This window comes from Amblyraja radiata, chromosome 2 (genome assembly GCF_010909765.2).
Source record: "Amblyraja radiata isolate CabotCenter1 chromosome 2, sAmbRad1.1.pri, whole genome shotgun sequence".
Classification (NCBI taxonomy): domain Eukaryota; kingdom Metazoa; phylum Chordata; class Chondrichthyes; order Rajiformes; family Rajidae; genus Amblyraja; species Amblyraja radiata.
Window position 1 is genome coordinate 100048188 of NC_045957.1, and position 21325 is coordinate 100069512.

The 21325-nt window shown below is 45.2% G+C and overlaps 1 protein-coding gene across 2 annotated transcripts; it reads right to left on the reverse strand.

The window, feature by feature from the left end:
• Nucleotides 1–332: 332 nt before the first annotated feature.
• Nucleotides 333–21001, reverse strand: abitram (actin binding transcription modulator). Of its 2 annotated transcripts, none has more exons than XM_033012218.1 (7): nt 20879–21001; nt 13094–13145; nt 8265–8394; nt 4296–4372; nt 3959–4028; nt 3697–3883; nt 333–799 (listed from the first exon to the last, which is right to left on the reverse strand). In XM_033012218.1, exons 1-6 carry the CDS (start codon nt 20940–20942, stop codon nt 3707–3709), a joined length of 570 nt encoding a protein of 189 aa, XP_032868109.1. In that variant the 5' UTR covers nt 20943–21001; the 3' UTR covers nt 333–799; nt 3697–3706. The 2 variants fall into 2 exon arrangements, with proteins under 2 accessions (XP_032868109.1, XP_032868116.1); XM_033012225.1 differs by lacking the exon at nt 333–799 and adding an exon at nt 2660–2922.
• Nucleotides 21002–21325: the final 324 nt, after the last annotated feature.

A 21325-nucleotide genomic window follows, 5' to 3' on the forward strand; every position in this document is an offset into this window, starting at 1 on the left:
TGATTACTTTCAACACTTTCTATTTTTAAAACTGGAGCCACAAAATCCTTTGAGGGTGTAAGGGACAAACCTGGTTACTCAAAACAATTTTAAGGTGCAGCTCGACACATGATAATAATCACTAAAATGCATTTCCTATGTTAGCAAGGATTTTCAGCTGTCTACATATCAAATGTCTTGGAATTCATCATGCCAGCCATTAGTACGGCCTACTAAATACTTGACCAAAAAAGAGTTTGTTATTCCAAGTTTTCGAATTTATTTTTTTATGCTGGACCTACACATTGCCTATAAATTAAGCAGATAAGTATTAGCCAAATGAATACCAAGCCTTTCATGAAGTTCCTGCCAATTTTTATTGTCATGCTTGATTTTACTTTTATAGATTCAGAGTTATACAACATGGAAACAGGCCCTTCAGCCAACTTATTAATGCCGACCTGGTAATGCCTATCCGGGTTGTACCATTTGCCTCGCATCTCTCCAAAATATTCCTATCCATATACATGTTCAAATGTCTTTTAAACATTGTAATTCTACCCACCTCTACCACTTGCTCTGGCAACTCACCCACCACCCACTGTATGGAAAACGTTGTCCCTCCTGTCCTCTCTAAATAATTCCGCTCTCATCTATGCCCTCTAATTTTAAACTCCAGCATTCTCAGAAAAAGACAACATCCGCCTTATCTTAGCACTTCATAATTTTATATACCTCTACAAGGTCACCCCTCAGCCTCCTACGTTCCAGGGAAAAGCACCCCAGTCTCTCCTTTGCAACACAGAATCAAAATGGTGACCTATATGCAGAAAAAGAGACCAAGGGAAAAAAAAACATTTTTCAATGTCATGTAATTTTGAATGTATTAACAGCTACCTTATTGCATCCTCATGCAAATAATTTGGTTCACATTGAAGTAAAGAATAAATCTGACCAAACATTAGTCCCTATTTTTGGATTTCAATTTTCACATATTTTACCCAGATCTACATCAAGAATCATGTATGTAGGGTCAAATTCATTTTTTTTTCAATCTAACACTGAAATAGAGCATTTAAAATGAATTTTACAGCTTATTGTTTCAAAATCAGCCAATTGCACAGATGATCAAATAACATTAGCCCATTATATTTTCTCCAAATTGTTTCATTCCTGTGTTTATAACTACAAAAAGTAAATATCAGACTAGAAACTCTAAGAAACAGAGGCAATCAACTAATCTTATCTAGCTAACTACTTCAATCTCATCCAATTGCACTGTTAAAATGCAAGATTGAGGAACAGCACCTTGTCTTGCATTTATGCACCATCCAACCTGTTGAACTTAATATTGAATTCTACAACTATCTTTGAAGGAACTCAGTAGGTCGAGCAGCATCAATGGGGCAGGGGACTGGGAAGTGAAAGGAGCTGCCAATGTTTCAGGGCAAAAGCTGCATCAGGACCTAAAACATAAACTGCATCAGGACCTAAAACCCCCACCCTCCCTCCACAGATGTTGCTCAACCTGCCGAGTTCCTCCAGTAGGTACACAAAATTGCTGGGGAAACTCAGCGGGTGCAGCAGCATCTATGGAGCGAAGGAAATAGGCGAAGTTTCGGGCCGAAACCCTTCTTCAGACTGATGGGGGGTGGGGGGGGGGAGAAGGAAGGAAAAGGGGAGGAGGAGGAGGAGCCCGAGGGCGGGCGGATGGGAGGGTGGGAGGAGACAGCTAGAGGGTTAAGGAAGGTGAGGAGACAGCAAGGGCTAGCAAAATTGGGAGAATTCAATGTTAATGCCATCCGGACGCAAGGTCCCCAGACGGAATATGAGGTGCTGTTCCTCCAATTTCCGCTGTTGCTCACTCTGGCAATGGAGGAGACCCAGGACAGAGAGGTCGGATTGGGAATGGGAGGGGGAGTTCAAGTGCTGAGCCACCGGGAGTTCAGGTAGGTTATTGCGGACTGAGCGGAGGTGTTCGGCGAAACGATCGCCCAACCTACGCTTAGTCTCCCCGATGTAAATCAGCTGACATCTAGAGCAGCGGATGCAGTAGATGAGGTTGGAGGAGATACAGGTGAACCTTTGTTGCACCTGGAACGACTGCTTGGGTCCTTGAATGGAGTCGAGGGGGGAGGTGAAGGGACAGGTGTTGCATTTCTTGCATTTCGTCCGCAATAACCTACCTGAACTCCCGGTGGCTCAGCACTTCAACTCCCCCTCCCATTCCCAATCCGACCTCTCTGTCCTGGGTCTCCTCCATTGCCAGAGTGAGCAACAGCGGAAATTGGAGGAACAGCACCTCATATTCCGTCTGGGGACCTTGCATCCGGATGGCATTAACATTGAATTCTCCCAATTTTGCTAGCCCTTGCTGTCTCCTCCCCTTCCTTAACCCTCTAGCTGTCTCCTCCCACCCTCCCATCCGCCCGCCCTCGGGCTCCTCCTCCTCCTCCCCTTTTCCTTCCTTCTCCCCCCCCCCCCACCCCCCATCAGTCTGAAGAAGGGTTTCGGCCCGAAACGTCGCCTATTTCCTTCGCTCCATAGATGCTGCTGCACCCGCTGAGTTTCCCCAGCAATTTTGTGTACCTTCGATATTCCAGCATCTGCAGTTCCTTTTTGAACACCGAGTTCCTCCAGTAGATTGTTTCAGAGAATCACCCAGGTTAATGTGGGACTACAGTGACAGGTTGACTGAAAGGTCGCTGTCCTTATCCAAAGTTAATTGGTGAATCAGATGGGTTTAACATTCATGGTTACTTTCATATATTCAAGACTAAAATAAACTGGAATCAAGGGCACATCATTTTTAGAATACCAATTTGAATAGTTTGCATTTGCCGCTCAGTATTTTAATTATATACCTTTGTCAATTGTGGTTACTGTCTTCACAGATCAGACTGTTGATTGTCATGCAGCCTTCAAAATAGTATGCTGTCTGGTCTGTGAAGCAAATGAGGACAATTGGCAAAGGTATATTGTTAAATCCTGAGCAGCTTTCCTGGACTCAAAGGTGAAACCTGTAGTGCACTATAAATCATACTATAATGAAACTTTGATTCTGCATGGTGGTGCTAGACCAGAAGCTTTTCCCTCACTATCCTGATATTTTTTCAACTCTTCATTAGACTTTCATTAAGCCTGGCAAGTTTCATGGGAACTGAGGCCCTGGTATGAGCACCTGCAAGTCAAAGTGCAAATGTAACCTGGTGTGTCAAGTGTTGATATGCCAGATAAATCTTTACTGTATATCATGTTTTATACACTTGCCTCAATAATAAACCTCTATTGTACAACTGTTAAGTAAAACACAAAGTGATGGAGTAGCTCAGCAAATCAGGCAGCATCTCTGGAGAGGTGACGCTTCGGGTCAGGACCCATCTTCAGAAGTGCTATCTGACCCACTAAGTTACTACGGCACTGTGTTTTATTCAATATTCCAGCATTTGCAGTGCCTTGTGTCTCATTGCACAACTTTTAGTTTATTTTCCCTATTTAAATGAGCAACCATGCAACAATTCATATTAAACATACAATGGAACTAAATTTCTGTTGTGGCATTACATTATATAAAAGGCAAGCATTTTTCTGCAAAGGTCACACTCATGCTATGACACAGTGAATCATGGTGTACAATTCTATCATATTTGATGGGAAGCAATAAGTTTCAAGTACATTTTAAAGTCATTTTTTCAGTTACACAAAAAATGTATATACCTTCAGTTGTTCAAACTACGCTGGGGGTTACTGGATCACTGGTGTCAGTGTTTAACGGTTCTGCTGCCAAAATGTCTCTCTTCAAAATAATGTCTTCATACATCTCCTGGTTAATTAAATCTTGGGTAATGCTTTTGCTTTCTTCAAACTTGGGTAGCACAATGGCAATGTATCCTTCTGTGGAGGGCTAAAAATTACGAATGAAAAAGTGTCACATTCAATAAAATTAAGTAGGTACTTAGTCTGCACATTTCCACTTTACCTTTTCTTGTAGAAGGCTGGGGTTCTGGAGAATATTTTCATTTACTTCCAATAAACGTCCCCTGATACAGCTATAATAAGAAGGTACTTTGTTAACTGTGGAACACTTTGTACAGCTCCTGTTGTAGCTCCCTGATTAAGAGGTACATAGAGAGTTTAGCAATACTAATACTGGCACATCACTGCCTTTATCACTTGGGATTTAGGAATGAAAGCTATTCAGGATGATGTGACACAAAAATAGATTATTGGCAATTATTTGGCAAAGCATATAATTCCACTGTGACATTTACAGTATCAAATGAATTAGTTACCATAAATCTTCTAAAAAACCTTACCTGTATATTGTGTACTCCTCACCATTTTCACACATTATCCTGCACAATGGGGAAAGTTCCGTCAGAAACTGTCCACCCTGAAAATTAAGCACAAATAATTTGCAATCACAGAGAGAAATCTGGAATCAATCCCAAAAATTATTCTATGTTCCATTTAATAGATAATTGCCTAACAATGGCTTGAAATGTTATAGTTAATTAGCAATTATAAATTGCGCCTGGTGAAGGTGAATAATACTCTGGAGGAAGTTAATGAGAATGTATGGAGAATAATTAATGGGATTAGCATAGCATTAGTGTAATTTGTTGGTTGATGGTCGATGCAGACTTGGTGGACCATAGGGCCCTGTTTGCACACCACTTATCTTTATAATTCTATGTGAAACCGATAGCAATGAGCAAATTTCAGTGATTGGTAATTGCCAAAATCAATTTTGAACAATTAAATCCAAAACCGAGATCTTGCACGTAAAGAGCTCACTGAGAGTTCTCCATTTGGGGCTCTGTTTGTCTGAATTTAATCTTCCACCATTGGCAATTGAGGGCGGGCGGGAAAGCTGCCAGAGTGGGTGGAGAAGGGATGGGGGGTTGTTAAAGCTGGGGGGGGGGAAAAGACAAAGAATTGTCTTTGCATAAGGAGTCAGAGTGTAGTTAGGAGAGGATTGTTTTTCAGATTGACGACATGTGACCAATGATGTGCTGCAGGAATCAGTGCTGGGTCCATTGCTGTTTATCATCTATATTAATGATTTAACAAGGTTAGTAAGTTTGTGATGGAAAATTGGTGATATAGTGAACAGTGAAGGTGGTATCCCAGATGACAAATGAATCTTGATCAACCGGGGATGGGCCCAGATGGAATTTAACTCGGCCAAGTTAGAGGTGTAGCACTTGTGCAAGTTAAACCAGAGCAGGACTTGCACAGTAAATGATAAGGCCCTGGAGAGTGTTATAGAACAGAAAGAACTACGTGTACAGGTATATAGTTCACTGAAAATGGTGACACAGGTGGATTGGATGAACGGAGCATTAAGTATGGAAGTTGGGATGTCACATTGTTAGTGTACGAGTCGTTGGTGAGACTGCACTTAGGGTACTGTGTGCAGCTTTGGTCGTCCAGCTATAGGATGTCGGCCAATAAATTGGGAAGAGTGCAGAAAAGGATCATGGGATGTTTTTAGGAAGTCTCAACGGAAGTCTGAAACTAGAGGACAAAAATTTTAAAGGGGCCCAAGGGACAACTTCTTCAGTCTTCCCATTCCTTCCCTCCAGAGATGCTGCCTGTCCCGCTGAGTTACTCCAGTATTTTGTGTCTGCCTTCGATTTAAACCAGCATCTGCAGTTCTTTCCTACTCATTCTTCCAGAGGATAGTAGGTATATAAGAACCAGCCATCAGAGGAAGTTGTAGAGCCTGGTATTAAACAAGTTTGGACAGATACATGGTTAGAAAAAGTTTAATATGGGCCAAACACAAGGAAACAGGACTAACACAGATAGGCATCTTGGTTGACATGGATGAGTTGAGCCAAAGGGTCTGTTTCTGTGTTGTATACCAACCCTTGCGTGTGGGAGATGGTACATTTTGGTAAGTCAAACCAAGGCAGGACTTACTCTTAATGATTTAACAAGGTTAGTAAGTTTGTGATGGAAAATTGGTGATTGACAAAGGGCTTAATTAGGAAAGGAAAAATAGATTATGAAAGAAAACTGGCAGGGAACATAAAAACTGACTGCAAAAGTTTTTATAGATATGTGAAAAGAAAGAGATTAGTTAAAACAAATGTAGGTCCCTTGCAGTCAGAAACAGGTGAGTTGATCATGGGGAACAAGGATATGGCGGACCAATTGAATAACTACTTTGGTTCCGTCTTCACTAAGGAAGACATAAATAATCTGCCGGAAATAGCAGGGGACCGCGGGTCAAAGGAGTTGGAGGAATTGAGTGAAATCCAGGTTAGCCGGTAAGTGGTGTTGGGTAAATTAAATGGATTAAAGGCCGATAAATCCCCAGGGCCAGATAGGCTGCATCCCAGAGTACTTAAGGAAGTAGCTCCAGAAATAGTGGATGCATTAGTAATAATCTTTCAAAACTCTTTAGATTCTGGAGTAGTTCCTGAGGATTGGCGGGTAGCAAACGTAACCCCACTTTTTAAGAAGGGAGGGAGAGAGAAAACGGGGAATTACAGACCAGTTAGTCTAACATCGGTAGTGGGGAAACTGCTAGAGTCAGTTATTAAAGATGGGATAGCAGCACATTTGGAAAGTGGTGAAATCATTGGACAAAGTCAGCATGGATTTACAAAAGGTAAATCATGTCTGACGAATCTTATGGAATTTTTCGAGGATGTAACTGGTAGCGTGGATAGGGGAGAACCAGTGGATGTGGTGTATCTGGACTTCCAGAAGGCTTTCGACAAGGTCCCACATAAGAGATTAGTTTACAAACTTAAAGCACACGGCATTGGGGGTTCAGTATTGATGTGGATAGAGAACTGGCTGGCAAACAGGAAGCAAAGAGTAGGAGTAAACGGGTCCTTTTCACAATGGCAGGCAGTGACTAGTGGGGTACCGCAAGGCTCAGTGCTTGGACCCCAGCTATTTACAATATATATTAATGATCTGGATGAGGGAATTGAAGGCAATATCTCCAAGTTTGCGGATGACACTAAGCTGGGGGGCAGTGTTAGCTGTGAGGAGGATGCTAGGAGACTGCAAGGTGACTTGGATAAGCTGGGTGAGTGGGCAAAAGCTTGGCTGATGCAGTATAATGTGGATAAATGTGAGGTTATCCATTTTGGTGGCAAAAACAGGAAAGCAGACTATTATCTAAATGGTGGCCGACTAGGAAAAGGGGAGAGGCAGCGAGACCTGGGTGTCATGGTACACCAGTCATTGAAAGTGGGCATGCAGGTGCAGCAGGCAGTGAAGAAAGCGAATGGTATGTTAGCTTTCATAGCAAAAGGATTTGAGTATAGGAGCAGGGAGGTTCTACTGCAGTTGTACAGGGTCTTGGTGAGACCACACCTGGAGTATTGCGTACAGTTTTGGTCTCCAAATCTGAGGAAGGACATTATTGCCATAGAGGGAGTGCAGAGAAGGTTCACCAGACTGATTCCTGGGATGTCAGGACTGTCTTATGAAGAAAGACTGGATAGACTTGGTTTATACTCTCTAGAATTTAGGAGATTGAGAGGGGATCTTATAGAAACTTACAAAATTCTTAAGGGGTTGGACAGGCTAGATGCAGGAAGATTGCTCCCGATGTTGGGGAAGTCCAGGACAAGGGGTCACAGCTTAAGGATAAGGGGGAAATCCTTTAAAACCGAGATGAGAAGAACTTTTTTCACACAGAGAGTGGTGAATCTCTGGAACTCCCTGCCACAGAGGGTAGTCGAGGCCAGTTCATTGGCTATATTTAAGAGGGAGTTAGATGTGGCCCTTGTGGCTAAGGGGATCAGAGGGTATGGAGAGAAGGCAGGTACGGAATACTGAGTTGGATGATCAGCCATGATCATATTGAATGGCGGTGCAGGCTCGAAGGGCCGAATGGCCTACTCCTGCACCTAATTTCTATGTTTCTATGTTTCTATGTTTACTCAGTAAATGGTGGGGTGTTGGAGAGAACTGTGGAGCAGATAGACCACAAACAGTTCTAAGTTACCTTGTAATGCTTTTGTTTGTAAATGAAGCTTATTTTTCCTCCAACTTTTCATTGGCCAGTCTTTTGGACTTCCTAAATTTAGACACCCTTTCAAACGTTGAAACATAATGGTCATTAACAAAAAAATGTCCCTTCCTTTAAGTTACACTGTTAGAAGTAATATCAGTACGAAATAGTAAAGGTACCTGAAAATTAGGTAATATTGCATCTACAAAAATTGAAATTGCACAATGACAGTTATCATATGTTACATTCTTTACATTTTTCAGCAAAGAGGAGATTCAAATAGAAAGTGCATTTAACTTACCCGTTTAGACTTTCCCGAGACCTTGTTTTGTAATCGGCTGCAGTTGGCACTGATTTGGTAGCTAATACTTTTTATTTTGTTTGTACTCTGTAACACAGGGTGAGATTCTGCCACAGTAATAACGCATATCCTGTTGCAAAGGAAAAATATGTTTTCATCGGAATCTTAGAAAGAAGAATTTCTGTGCATCTACCCAATCTAATCCTTTCTTGATTTTGTATACCTCGATACAGGGTTATGGTCTGAGTGCAGGTAGATGCCGAGATGGCCTGTTTTCGTGCTGTAATTGTTATATGGTTATAAGATCTCCCCTCATCCTTCTGCGCTCCATGGAATAGATACCCAGCCGACTCAACCTCTCCCTATAGCTCACACCCTCTAATCCTGGCAACATTCTCGTAAATCTTTTCTGAACCGTTTCAAGCTTGACAATATCTTTCCTATAACATGGTGCCCAGAACTGTACACCATATTCTAAATGAACTCACCAGCATCTTATACAACTGCAACATGACCTCCCAACTTCTATACTCAATACTCTGACTGATGAAGGCCAAAATGCCAAAAGCCTTTTTGACCACCTTATTATCTACTTGTGACTCAACCTTCAAGGAACCATGCACCTGTACTTCTAGAACCCTCTGCTCTGCAACACTACCCAGAGAACTACCATTTGTTGTGTAGGTCCTGCCCTTGTTCGACATCCCAAAATGCAACACCTCTGTAGTAAATTCCATCAACCATTCCTCCGTCCACCTGGCCAATCGATCCATATCCTGCTGCAATCGTTCACAACCATCTTCACTATCTGCAAAACCACTAACTTTTGTATCATCAGCAAACTTGCTAATCTTGCCCTGTATGTTCTCATCCAAATCATGATGTAGATGACAAACAGTAACGGTCCCACCACCGAACCCTAAGGCACATCACTAGTCACAGGCCTCCAGTCTCAGAAGCAACCTTCCACCATCACCCTCTGCTTCCTTCCATGGAGCCAATTTGCTATCCATTCGGCTCTCTCTCCATGTATCCCAAGCGATCTACGATTCCAGAGCAGCTACCATGCGGAACCTTGTCGAACGCCTTACTGAAGTCCACGTACACAACATCTACAGCTCTGCCCTCATCAAGCTTTTTGGTCACGTCTTCAAAAAAACAATCAGATTTGTGAGACACGATCTCCCATGTACAAAACCATGCTGACTATCCATAATCAGCCCTTGCCCATCCAAATGCTTGTATATCCTATCCTTCAAAATACTCTCCAGTAACTTCCCAACTACAGATGTTATGCTCACCGGCCTATAGCTCCCAACATTTTCGCTGCAGACCTTCTTGAAAGAGGCACATCATTTGCCACTTTCCAGTCTGTATTTAAGGCCGATTTGTAAATTTCCTTTCTAGTTTCCCGCAATGTCCTCAGATATATCTGATTAGGCCCTGGAGATTTGTCTACCTTCAAACACGACAGTACCTTCAGTACTTCTTCGACGGTTACCCCAGGGCTCGAAATTAATGGTTGCCCGGTTGCCAATGGCTACCTAAAGTCCCACCGGGCAACCTAAAAGCCGTGTCATTTTGTCCGGCTTGATACTGCAGGTACTGATTTAAACCGAAGATAGACACAAAAAACTGATGTAACTCAACGGCAAGGCTCGAAATTAACGGTTGCCCGGGTGCCACTGACCACTCAAAGCGCCGCCGGGCAACCTAAACACCGAGTCATTTTGCCCGGCTTGGCAACCAGATACTGGTTTATACCGAAGATAGACACAAAAAACTGGAGTAACTCCGCGGGTCAGGCAGCTTCTCTGGAGAAAAGGAACGCAACGTTTTGTGTCGGCAGTGACGGCTGTATTGCGTGGGAAAGATACTAGGTGCGGGGTGAGGTAGGGTCGGAGCGAATGAGCAGCAGCAGCGGCCGCGATAGCGGCTCCATCTCCTCCTCCTCCCGCCCGCCCTTATAAGGGCCGCTGCCTGCAAATCCGCGAACGGCGCATTTTCAAAACAAACCCTCCCGCACACCGAGGCCGGGAGGAGGGAGGGAGAGGGAGGCCTCGGCGGGGGGGGGAGAAGAGGGGGGGGGGGGAGAAGGGGGGGGGGGAGGGAGGAGAAGAGGGGGGGGGAGAGAAGAGGGGGGGGGAGAAAAGAAAGAGGGGGTGGAGAAGAGGGGGGGGAGAAGCAGGCGGGGGGGGAGCGAAGATGGGGGGGCAGAGAATGAGTGGGGGGGAGACAGACGGGGGGGTGGAGCAAGAGGGGGGGGAGAAGAAGAGGGGCGGGGGGAGAAGCGGGGGCGGGAAGAAGAGGCGGGGTGGAGAAGAGAGAGAGGGGGGGCGGGGAGAAGCGGGGGGGGAGAAGGGTGGTGGTGTGGGACCGTAGAGGGGGGGGAGAATGGAGAAGAGGGGGGGGGGGGGAGAGAGAAGAGGGGGGGGGGGAGAAGCAGGGGGGGGGGAGAAGAGGGGGGGGGAGAAGAGGGGGGTGGAGAAGAGGGGGGGGGAGACGAGGGGGGCGGGAGAAGAGGGGGGGGGGGAGAAAGGGGGGGGGAGAAGAGGGGGGCGGGAGAAGAGGGGGGGGGGAGAAGAGGGGGGGGGGAGAAGAGGGGGGGGGGGAGAAGAGGGGGGGGGGGAGAAGAGGGGGGGGGGGAGAAGAGGGGAGGGGGGAGAAGGGGGGAGGGGGGGGAGAGGGGGGGGGGGAGAAGAGGGGGGGGGCGAAGAGGGGGGGGAGAAAGAGGGGGGGGGGAGCAGAGGGGGGGGGGGAGAAGCGAGGGGGGGGGGAGAAGGGGGGGGGGGAAGAAGGTGCGGGGGGGGGAGAAGAGGGGGGGAGGAGAAGGGGGGGGGGCAGAAGAGGGGGGGGAGAAGAGGGGGGGGAGAAGAGGGGGGGGAGAAGAGGGGGGGGGGGAAGAGGGGGGGGGGGAGAAGAGGGGGGGGAGAAGAGGGGGGGGGAGGGGAGGGGGGGGGGAGAAGAGGGGGGGGGGGGGAGAAGAGGGGGGGGGGAGAAGAGGGGGGGGGAGAAGAGGGGGGGAGAAGAGGGGGGGAGAAGAGGGGGGGAGAAGAGGGGGGGGAGAAGAGGGGGGGGGGAGAAGAGGGGGGGAGAAGAGGGGGGGGGAGAAGAGGGGGGGGGAGAAGAGGGGGGGCGGAGAAGAGGGGGGGAGGAGAGAGGGGGGGGAGAAGAGGGGGGGGAGAAGAGGGGGGGGAGAAGAGGGGGGGGCGAAGAGGGGGGGGAAGAAGAGGGGGGGGGGAGAAGAGGGGGGGGGTGAGAAGAGGGGGGGGGAGAAGAGGGGGGGGGGGAGAAGAGGGGGGGGGAGAAGAGGGGGGGGGAGAGAAGAGGGGGGGGGAGAGAAGAGTGGGGGGGAGAGAGTGGGGGGAGAGAGTGGGGGGAGAGAGTGGGGGGAGAGAGAGCGAGTGTCGACCAAAGGAGCACCGGTTGGGCCGACGCAGTCTTCAACTATAATCTTTGCTGTTCAGTCGACAGAGCGACCTTTGAACAATGGGGGGGGGATGAGTGAGGGGTGGGAGGTGACGTCACTCGCAGTGCGAGCAGACGGCAGGCAGGCAGATTCATTGTCACGTCATCAGCGAAAAACAGGCATTTTGATTTCAAAGTTTGATCAGATTTGTGAACATTTCCATAAATAACACAAGAAATAAAGCACAACATTTTCAGGTAAGCCGATATAAAGTGCAAACAGGAAGTGGTCAAGATTAGACTTTTAATTAAATAGAAGGCAAGGCAACTTTAACTAGGCAAGGCAACGTTAACTAGGTAAGTCAACTTTAACTAGGCAACACAGCTTTAGCATTTCCAAACCAAAGGCAACACAGCTTTAGCATTTCCAAACCAAAGGCAACACAGCTTTAGCATTTCCTAACCAAAGGCAACACAGCTTTAGCATTTCCAAACCAAAGGCCACACAGCTTTAGCATTTCCAAACTATATTTTCAAACCATATTAAGGGCACTGACAGGCCAGTAAAATCACTCACAGTTTAGTGGACATGTGTTCAGTGTTATTCACAGCTCAGACTGAGAGACGTGACCCTCTCGCTCACCCATCTTGCAGAGACTGACTGAGGCACTCAACACTTCTGGGTTTTATAGTCCCTCCGGAAGGGACTTGGCCTTCAGGAGAGAGTATCTCAACATTTTTTAAACACTAATAACTCTTTGATTTTTAATTGATGGGAAAAATCCTCTTGTTCTGCGCAGCTCTCTGAGTAAGATAGCCAAAAATCACAGCCGTAATTGGCAGCGTTTTTTCTAAAATCAATATACAGAACAACAGGAAGTGGTCAAGATCAGACTTTTAGTAATATAGATAAGGATAGTTTGCTCTGTTGAAGACATTAACAATTGTTGCAATGTAAAACATTTCATATTGTCTGAAACTGTCTGATTAGAGCTAAGGGCATTACCAGAGCCCCCACACACCCACAATTTGGACTGTTTATACTGCTTAACTCTGGGAGGAGGTACCGCAGCATGAAGAGCGGGACAACCAGGTTCTGCAACAGCTTCATCCCCCAGGCCATAAGATTACTGAACAATCAACAAAACCGAGGCTAGAACTTTTTAAATATCGACACTTTTAAAAAACTTTTTATATATATTTATTTTACAGAACCATGCACATGAGGCATTTTTATGGACGCACCTAGCACTTTTACTTTTACTATTTACCTGATTTGGAGTGTCAAATGCAACAAAATTTTGTTCAAGGTGCACTGTGTCTAGGTGTATATCTGAATGACAATAAAGTTTTCATTCATTCATTCATTCATTCATTCATTCATAATGTGCTTTCAAATATAAAGCACCATATATACTTACCTATTAGAATGTTGCAAGATACAATGATCTTCACAGAGGTTGCCTTTCACATCTGAAAGATCAGCCAGAATTATTTTTAAAATAAAACAAAACTTTCACAATGACTCATTAATGTTATTTCAGATATCTAAAGAAAAATCCCATTATAAATACCTGAAACTTCACTTTGTGCATTATTTCTCTACAAATTACTTATTTTTCTTGCCTTAAAAAAGTCTACCATTCATTCAAAGGTCCTACCTTTTACTGTGAGGTCCTGCCCTGGTACGACTTCCCAAAATTGAATACCTTACATTTACCTGCATTAAACTCCGTTGACCCATTTGCCCAACTGATCAAGATCCTGCTGTCACCTCTGATAACCATTCATGGGTTATTCATAAACATAATTTATACCCACCTCCACCATTTTTGCTAGCAGTTCAGATTCCAATACACAGATTGCATCAAAAATACACAGTGCCCTCCATAATGTTTGGGGCAAAGACCCATCAATTATTTATTTGCCTCTAGACGCCACAATTTGAGATTTATAATAGAAAAAAAATAACATGTGGTTAAAGTGCACATTGTCAGATTTTAATAAGGGCCATTTTTATACATTTTGGTTTCACCATGTAGAAATTAGTGTTTATACATAGTCCCCCCCCCCCCCCCCCCCCCCCCCCCCCCATTTCAGGGCACAATGATGTTTGGGACACAGCAATGTCATGTGAATGAAAGTAGTCATGTTTAGTATTTTGTTGCATATCCGTTGCATGCTTGAAGTCTGCGATTCATGGACATCAATAGGTTGTTGGTTGTCTTCTCTGGTGATGCTCTGCCAGGGCTGTATTGCAGCCATCTTTAACATGCTTGTTTTGGGGGCTAGACCCCTTCAGTTTTCACTTCAGCATATAAAAGGCATACTCAATTAGGTTCAGATCGGGGATTGACTTGGCCACTAAAGACCATTTTTTAGCTTTGAAAAACTCCTTTGTTGCTTTAGCAGTATGTTTGGGATCATTGTCTTGCTGTAGAATGAACTGCCGGCCAATGAGCTTTGAGGCATTTGTTTGAACTTGAGCAGATAGGATGTGTCTATACACTTCAGAATTCATTATGCTACTACCATCAGCAGTTGTATCATCAATGAAGATAAGTGAGCCAGTACCTTCAGCAGCCATTCATGCCCAGGCCATAACACCCCCACCACCATGTTTCACAGGTGACGTGGTATGCTTTGGATCTTGGGCAGTTCCTTCTATGCTCCATACTTTGCTCTTGCCATCACTCTGATATGTTAATCTTCGTCTCATCTGTCCACAAGACCTTTTTGCAGAACTGTGGTAGCTCTTTTAAGTACTTTATGCCAAACAGTAACCCGGCCATCCTATTTTGCAGCTATATGTGGTTTGCATCTTGCAGTGTAACCTCTGTATTTCTGTTCATGAAGTCTTCTGCGGACAGTGGTCATTGACAAATCCACACCTTCTTCTTCTGTCGTATGTCTTTTAGACCTGCAGCTTCGTTGAGACGTGTCATCGTCCAGGTCAATCAGACCTCGTTCACCATTTGGTGGCCGATGTTTGGGACAACTGGTAGGCTCCACTGTCTGTGTTGGGTCCGCACACTCGCAGGAGGCGCTGTCCACGAGGCCCCACCTCTTCATCGCTACTCCATAGCGTCCGACGCCTGTCCTCAAGCGGTTGAGTGTTGTCCACTGCATTCGGGGCAGGTCCTAGCCAGGGACGTCCATGGGGTCATTGATGTAATGGTGTAGCCTAGATGGTTCTGCTGACTTCCACTGGTCTCTCCATCTCATCTTGACCCAGGCGGCCTGACTCCTGAAGAGTGTTTCTGATCTGTCGGACAGGTGTTTGGGGATTTTTCTTTATTATCAAGAGAATTCTTCAGTCATCAGCTGTGGAGGTCTTCCTTGGCCTGCCAGTCCCTTTGCAATTAGTAAGCTCACCAGTGCTCGCTTTCTTCTTAATGATGTTCCAAACAGTTGATTGTGGTAAGCCTAAGGTTTGGCTGGTGTCTCTAACAGTTTTATTCTTGTTTCTCAGTCTCATAATGGCTTCTTTGACTTTCATTTGCACAACTTTGGTCCTCATGTTGATAAACAGCAATAAAAGTTTCCAAAGGTGATGGAAAGACTGGAGGAAAGACTGGGTGCTGAGAGCTCCCTTATACCTGCATTAAGGAGTCAAGTCAGTCAAATCAAGTCACTTTTATTTATATAGCACATTTAAAAAACAACTCTCGTTGGCCAAAGTGCTTTACATTGGTGGAGGTACTAACGTTATACAACATTGGTTCATAGATTAATTACATACATAAATACATACATATAGCCCACACTCAGAGGACGTCAAGAAAGGCTTGAGAGTAAAGATGAGTTTTAAGTTTTGACTTAAAGGAGTCGATGGAGGGGGCAGTTCTGATGGGAAGAGGGATGCTGTTCCACAGTCTAGGAGCTGCAACCGCAAAGGCGCGGTCGCCCCTGAGCTTATGCCTAGACCGCGGGATGTTCAGTAACCACAAGTCAGCCGATCTGAGGGATCTAGAGGAGGTGTGATGGGTAAGCAGACTTCTCATGTAGGTGGGGGCAAGCCCGTTAAGGGTTTTGAAGACATAAAGGAGGATCTTAAAATTTATTCGGAACCGCACAGGGAGCCAGTAGAGAGAGGCCAGGATTGGGGTGATGTGGTCCTTTTTTCGGGTGCCCGCCAGGAGTCTCGCTGCGGCGTTTTGGACTGGAGGAATTGTTTTATTTTAGCAATCGTCCGAAGCTGGAAGAAGCTAGCTTTTACCACGGCATTGACTTGTTTGTCAAATTTCAATGCTGAGTCAAATATCACGCCAAACATCATGGTGCCCTGAAATGGGGAAACTATATATAAACACAGCTGTAATTTCTACATGGTGAAACCAAAATGTATAAAAATACCCTTTCATTAAAATCTGGCAATGTGCACTTTAAAGAATGATTTTTTCTATTACAAATCTCAAATTATGGTGTACAGAGGCAAATAAATAAATGATGGGTCTTTGTCCCGAACATTATGGAGGGTTCTGAATTTTCTCAATCTCAGTTGCACTCCATAGAATCCCCTCTCACTTTAAACCTATGGCCTCTGATTCTTCATTCCCCTACCCTGGGAAAAAGACTGCATTCATAGAAACATAGAAACATAGAAAATAGGTGCAGGAGTAGGCCATTCGGCCCTTCGAGCCTGCACCGCCATTTAATACGATCATGGCTGATCATCCAACTCAGTATCCTGTATCTGCCTTCTCTCCATACCCCCTGGTCCCTTTAGCCACAAGGGCCACATCTAACTCCCTATTAAATATGGCCAATGAACTGGCCTCAACTACCTTCTGTGGCAGAGAGTTCCAAAGACTCACCACTCTCTGTGTGAAAAATGTTTTTCTCATCTCGGTCCTAAAAGACATCCCCTTTATCCTTAAACTGTGACCCCTTGTTCTGGACTTCCCCATCATCGGGACCAATCTTCCTGCAGCTAGCCTGTCCAACCCCTTAAGAATTTTGTAAGTTTCTATACGATCCCCCCTCAATCTTCTAAATTCTAGCGAGTACAAGCCGAGTCTATCCAGTCTTTCTTCATATGAAAGGCTTGCCATCCCAGGAATCAGTCTGGTGAACCTTCTCTGTACTCCCTCTATGGCAAGAGTGTCTTTCCTCAGATTAAGAGACCAAAACTGTACACAATACTCCAGATGTGGTCTCACCAAGGCCCTGTACAACTGCAGTAGAACCTCCCTGCTCCTATACTCAAATCCTTTTGCTATGAATGTTAACATACCATTCGCTTTCTTCACTGCCTGCTGCACGTGCATGCCTACGTTCAATGAATGGTGTACCATGACACCCAGGTCTCGTTGCATCTCCCCTTTTCCTAATAGGCCACCATTCAGATAATAGTCTACTTTCCTGTTCTTGCCACCAAAGTGGATAACCTCACATTTATCCACATTATACTGCATCTGTCATGCATTTGCCCACTCACCCAACCTATCCATGTCACCTTGCAGCCTCCTAGCATCCTCCTCACAGCTAACACTGTCCCCCAGCTTTGTGTCATTCGCAAACTTGGAGATGTTGCATTCAATTCCCTCGTCCAAATCATTAATATATATTGTAAATAGCTGGCGTCCCAGCACTGAGCCTTGCGGTACCCCACTAGTCACTGCCTGCCATTCTGAAAAGGACTCCTTTACTCCTACTCTTTGCTTCCTGTCTGCCAGCTAGATTTCTATCCACATCAATACTGAACCCCCAATACCGTGTGCTTTAAGTTTGCATACTAATCACTTATGTGGGACCTTGTCGAAAGCCTTCTGAAAGTCCAGATATAACACATCCACTGGTTCTCCCTTATCCACTATCAATTCTATAAGATCGTCAGACATGATTTACCTTTAATAAATCCATGCTGACTTTTGCCAATAATTTAAACACTTTCCAAATGTTCAAGTTCAAGTTCAAGTGAGTTTATTGTCATGTGTCCCTGTATAGGACAATGAAATTCTTGCTTTGCTTAAGCACACAGAAAAATAGTAGGCATTTACTACAAAACAGATAAATGTGTCCATATACCATGATATAAATATATACACACAAGAATAAATAAACTGGTAGTGCAAATAACAGAAAGTGGTTGCTAATAATCAGAGTTTTGTCCGAGCCAGGTTTAATAACCTGATGGCTGAGGGGAAGTAGCTATTCCTGAACCTGGTTGTTGCAGTCTTCAGGCTCCTGTACCTTCTACCTGAAGGTAGCAGGGAGATCAGTGTGTGGCCAGGATGGTGTGGGTCTTTGATGATACTGCCAGCCTTTTTGAGGCAGCGACTGCGATAAATCCCCTCGATGGAAGGAAGGTCAGATCCGATGATGGACTGGGCAGTGTTTACTACTTTTTGTAATCTTTTCCTCTCCAGGGCGCTCAAATTTCCGAACCAAGCCACGATGCAACCGGTCAGTATGCTCTCGACTGTGCACCTGTAGAAGTTAGAGAGAGTCTTCTTTGACAATCCGACTCTCCGTAATCTTCTCAGGAAGTAGAGGCGCTGATGAGCTTTTTTGATAATTGCGTTCGTGTTGCTATTAATGTGCTGCTATCCCATCTTTAATAACTGACTCTAGCATTTTCCCCACTACCAATGTTAGACTAACTGGTCTGTAATTCCCCGTTTTCTCTCTCCCTCCCTTTTTTAAAAGTGGGGTTACATTAGCTATCCTCCAATCCTCAGGATATACTCCAGCATCTAAAGAGTTTTGAAAAATTATCACTAATGCATCCACTATTTCTGGAGCTACTTCCTTAAGTACTCTTGGATGCAGCCTATCTGGCCCTGGGGATTTATCGGCCTTTAGTCCATTCAATTTACCTAACACCACTTCCCGAATAACCTGGATTTCACTCAGTTCCTCCATCTCATTTGACCCCCGGTCCCTTGCTATTTCCGGCAGATTATTTGTCTTCCTTAGTGAAGACAGAAGCAAAGTAGTTATTCAATTGGTCTGCCATGTCCTTGTACCCCATGATCAATTCACCTGTTTCTGACTGCAAGGTACCTACATTTGTTTTAACTAATCTTTTTCTCTTCACATATCTATAAAAACTTTTGCAGTCAGTTTTTATGTTCCCGGACAGTTTTCTTTCATAATCTATTTTCCCTTTCCTAATTAAGCCCTTTGTCCTCCTCTGCTGGACTCTGAATTTCTCCCAGTCCTCTGGTAGGCTGCTTTTCCTGGCTAATTTGTATGCTTCATCTTTTGTTTCAATACTATCCCTGATTTCCCTTGTTATCCGCAGATGCACTACCTTCCCTGATTTATTCTTTTACCAAACTGGGATGAACAATTGTTGTAGTTCATCCATGCAGTCTTTAAATGCCTTCCATTGCATATCCACCGTCAACCCTTTAAGAATCAATTGCCAGTCTATCTTGGCCAATTCACGTCTCATACCCTCAAAGTTACCTTTCTTTAAGTTCAGAACCCTTGTTTCTGAATTAACAATGTCACTCTCCATCCTAATGAAGAACTCAACCATATTATGGTCACTCTTGCCCAAGGGGCCACGCACAACAAGATTGCTAACTAACCCTTCCTCAATACCCAGTCTAGAATATTACTCTAGTAGAGTATTACTCTACAAGATCATCCCTCAGCCTCCTGCACTCCAGGGAATAAAGTCCTTGGTATAAACCCTCCCTAAAGCTCACATCATGGCAACGTCCCCATAAATCTTCTTTGCCCTATCAGGAGCTATGGACTTGCACCCCAAGATACTAAGGGTCATGCTATTTATTGTATACTTTCCTTCTGCAGAAAAAAATAAAGCGAATTCAGAAGATAGCTATGTAGAAAGGTTCAAAGGATATACTAAATGCACATCTAACAGCACACTTCACCGTGGAAATAGATACTGCTCAAGTCTCAACAAAGGAAGGAGTTGTTGATCATGAACTCCACAACAGAGTTTTGCTCATTTATAAGTCATAAGGTCATAAGTCATAGGTACGGAATTAGGCCATTCGACCCATCCAGTCTACTCCACCATTTAATCATGGCTGATCTATCACTCCCTCGTACCCTCATTCTCCTGCCTTCTCCCCATAACCCCTGACACCCGTATAACAATCAAGAATCTATCTATCTCTGCCTTAAAAATATCCATTGACAGCCTCCACAGCCATCAGTGGCAAAGAATTCCACAGATTCACTGCCCTCTGACTAAAGAAAGTCCTCCTCATCTCTTTCCTAAAAGAACATCCTTTAATTCTGAGGCTATTACCTCTAGCCCTAGACTCTCCCACATCCACTCCTCATGTCCCCCCTCATTCTTCTAAACTCCAGCCAGTAAAGGCCCAGTGCCAACAAACACTCATTATAGGTTAACCGACTCATTCCTGGAATCATTCTTGTAAACTTCCTCTGTACCCTCTCCAGAGCCAGCACATCCTTCATGAGATATGATGCCCAAAATTGCTCACAATACTCCATTTGCAGCCTGACCAGCACCTTAGATCCCTGGTTTGTATTCTAGCCCTCTTGAAATAAATGCTAGCATTGCGTTTGCTTTCTTAGCGACCGATTCGACTTGCAGATTAACTTTTTGGGAATCCTGCAACAGTACTCCCAAATTCCTTTGAACCTCCGATTTCTGGATTCTCTCCCCATTTATCCTCAGCCTTTATTCCTACTACCAATATGCATTACTCCACACTTTGCTACACTATATTCCATGTCCTTGTTACACTATATTTATGTCCTTGTTCTTTTTGGCATCTTTTCACTGTACGTTCTCTGCAATTCCAACCTATGTCCAATGAACAAAAGTGGAAAGAACGAGTACATTTCCAGGGCAGAACCTTATACGTTAAGGAAATAAGTGATATTTTCCAGAAACATATAGTGACAAGGGTGAGCAAAATGTGATGGACACAAAAACTCTCAAAACATTTTTTTTAAACTTCCTCACTCTCCCTCCCCAACAACCCCTCTCCCTGTGTATATATACACACATTGAACTTTCGTTCATCATATTGTTTACAGTGAACTGTGTTTACATATTTTGTTGTGCTGCTGCAAGTAAGGATTTCATTGTTCTATATGGGATATTTGACAATTGACAGGAGACTCCTGACACCCCCATTTCCCCCTCCTCTCCCTAACCTCGCCTTTCCATTGGCATGGCCACGAATCTCCTCTGCCAGAACAAGCAGCCGAGAGCCGAGAGCCGCGCTGACGCCGCCGCCGCCGCCTACCTGTTTTGTACCAACGGGTGAAGTAACGATCGACCACGGACGGACACGTTCTCGTCGCCGCCATCTCACGCCGGAAGTAAGGGGGATATGCCGGGGCGGTATCCTAGTAACCCCCGGGGGGCGGGGCCGCAACAGTCCGGGCCTCCTCACCGTCACCATGTCGGTAACCTAGCAACCCCCGGGGGCGGGGCGGGCCTCCTCACCGTCACCATGTCGGTAACCTAGCAACCCCCGGGTGGCGGGCCGGGCCTCCTCACCGTCACCATGTCGGTAACCTAGCAACCCCCGGGGGGCGGGCCGGGCCTCCTCACCGCCACCATGTCGGTAACCTAGTAACCCCCGGGGGCGGGCCGGGCCTCCTCACCGCCACCATGTCGGTAACCTAGTAACCCCCGGGGGCGGGCCGGGCCTCCTCACCGCCACCATATCGGTAACCTAGTAACCCCT

Bases quoted from the DNA above. Each gene is read 5' to 3' on its own strand.
- abitram (XM_033012218.1), bottom strand. From the start codon at position 20,942: ATGGCGGCGACGAGAACGTGTCCGTCCGTGGTCGATCGTTACTTCACC. The intron at 4,373-8,264 runs GTAAGTTAAATG...CTTAATTTTCAG, and splicing joins TCTCGGGAAAGTCTAAACGG to GGTGGACAGTTTCTGACGGA. The intron at 3,884-3,958 runs GTAAAGTGGAAA...CGTAATTTTTAG, and splicing joins CCAGCCTTCTACAAGAAAAG to CCCTCCACAGAAGGATACAT.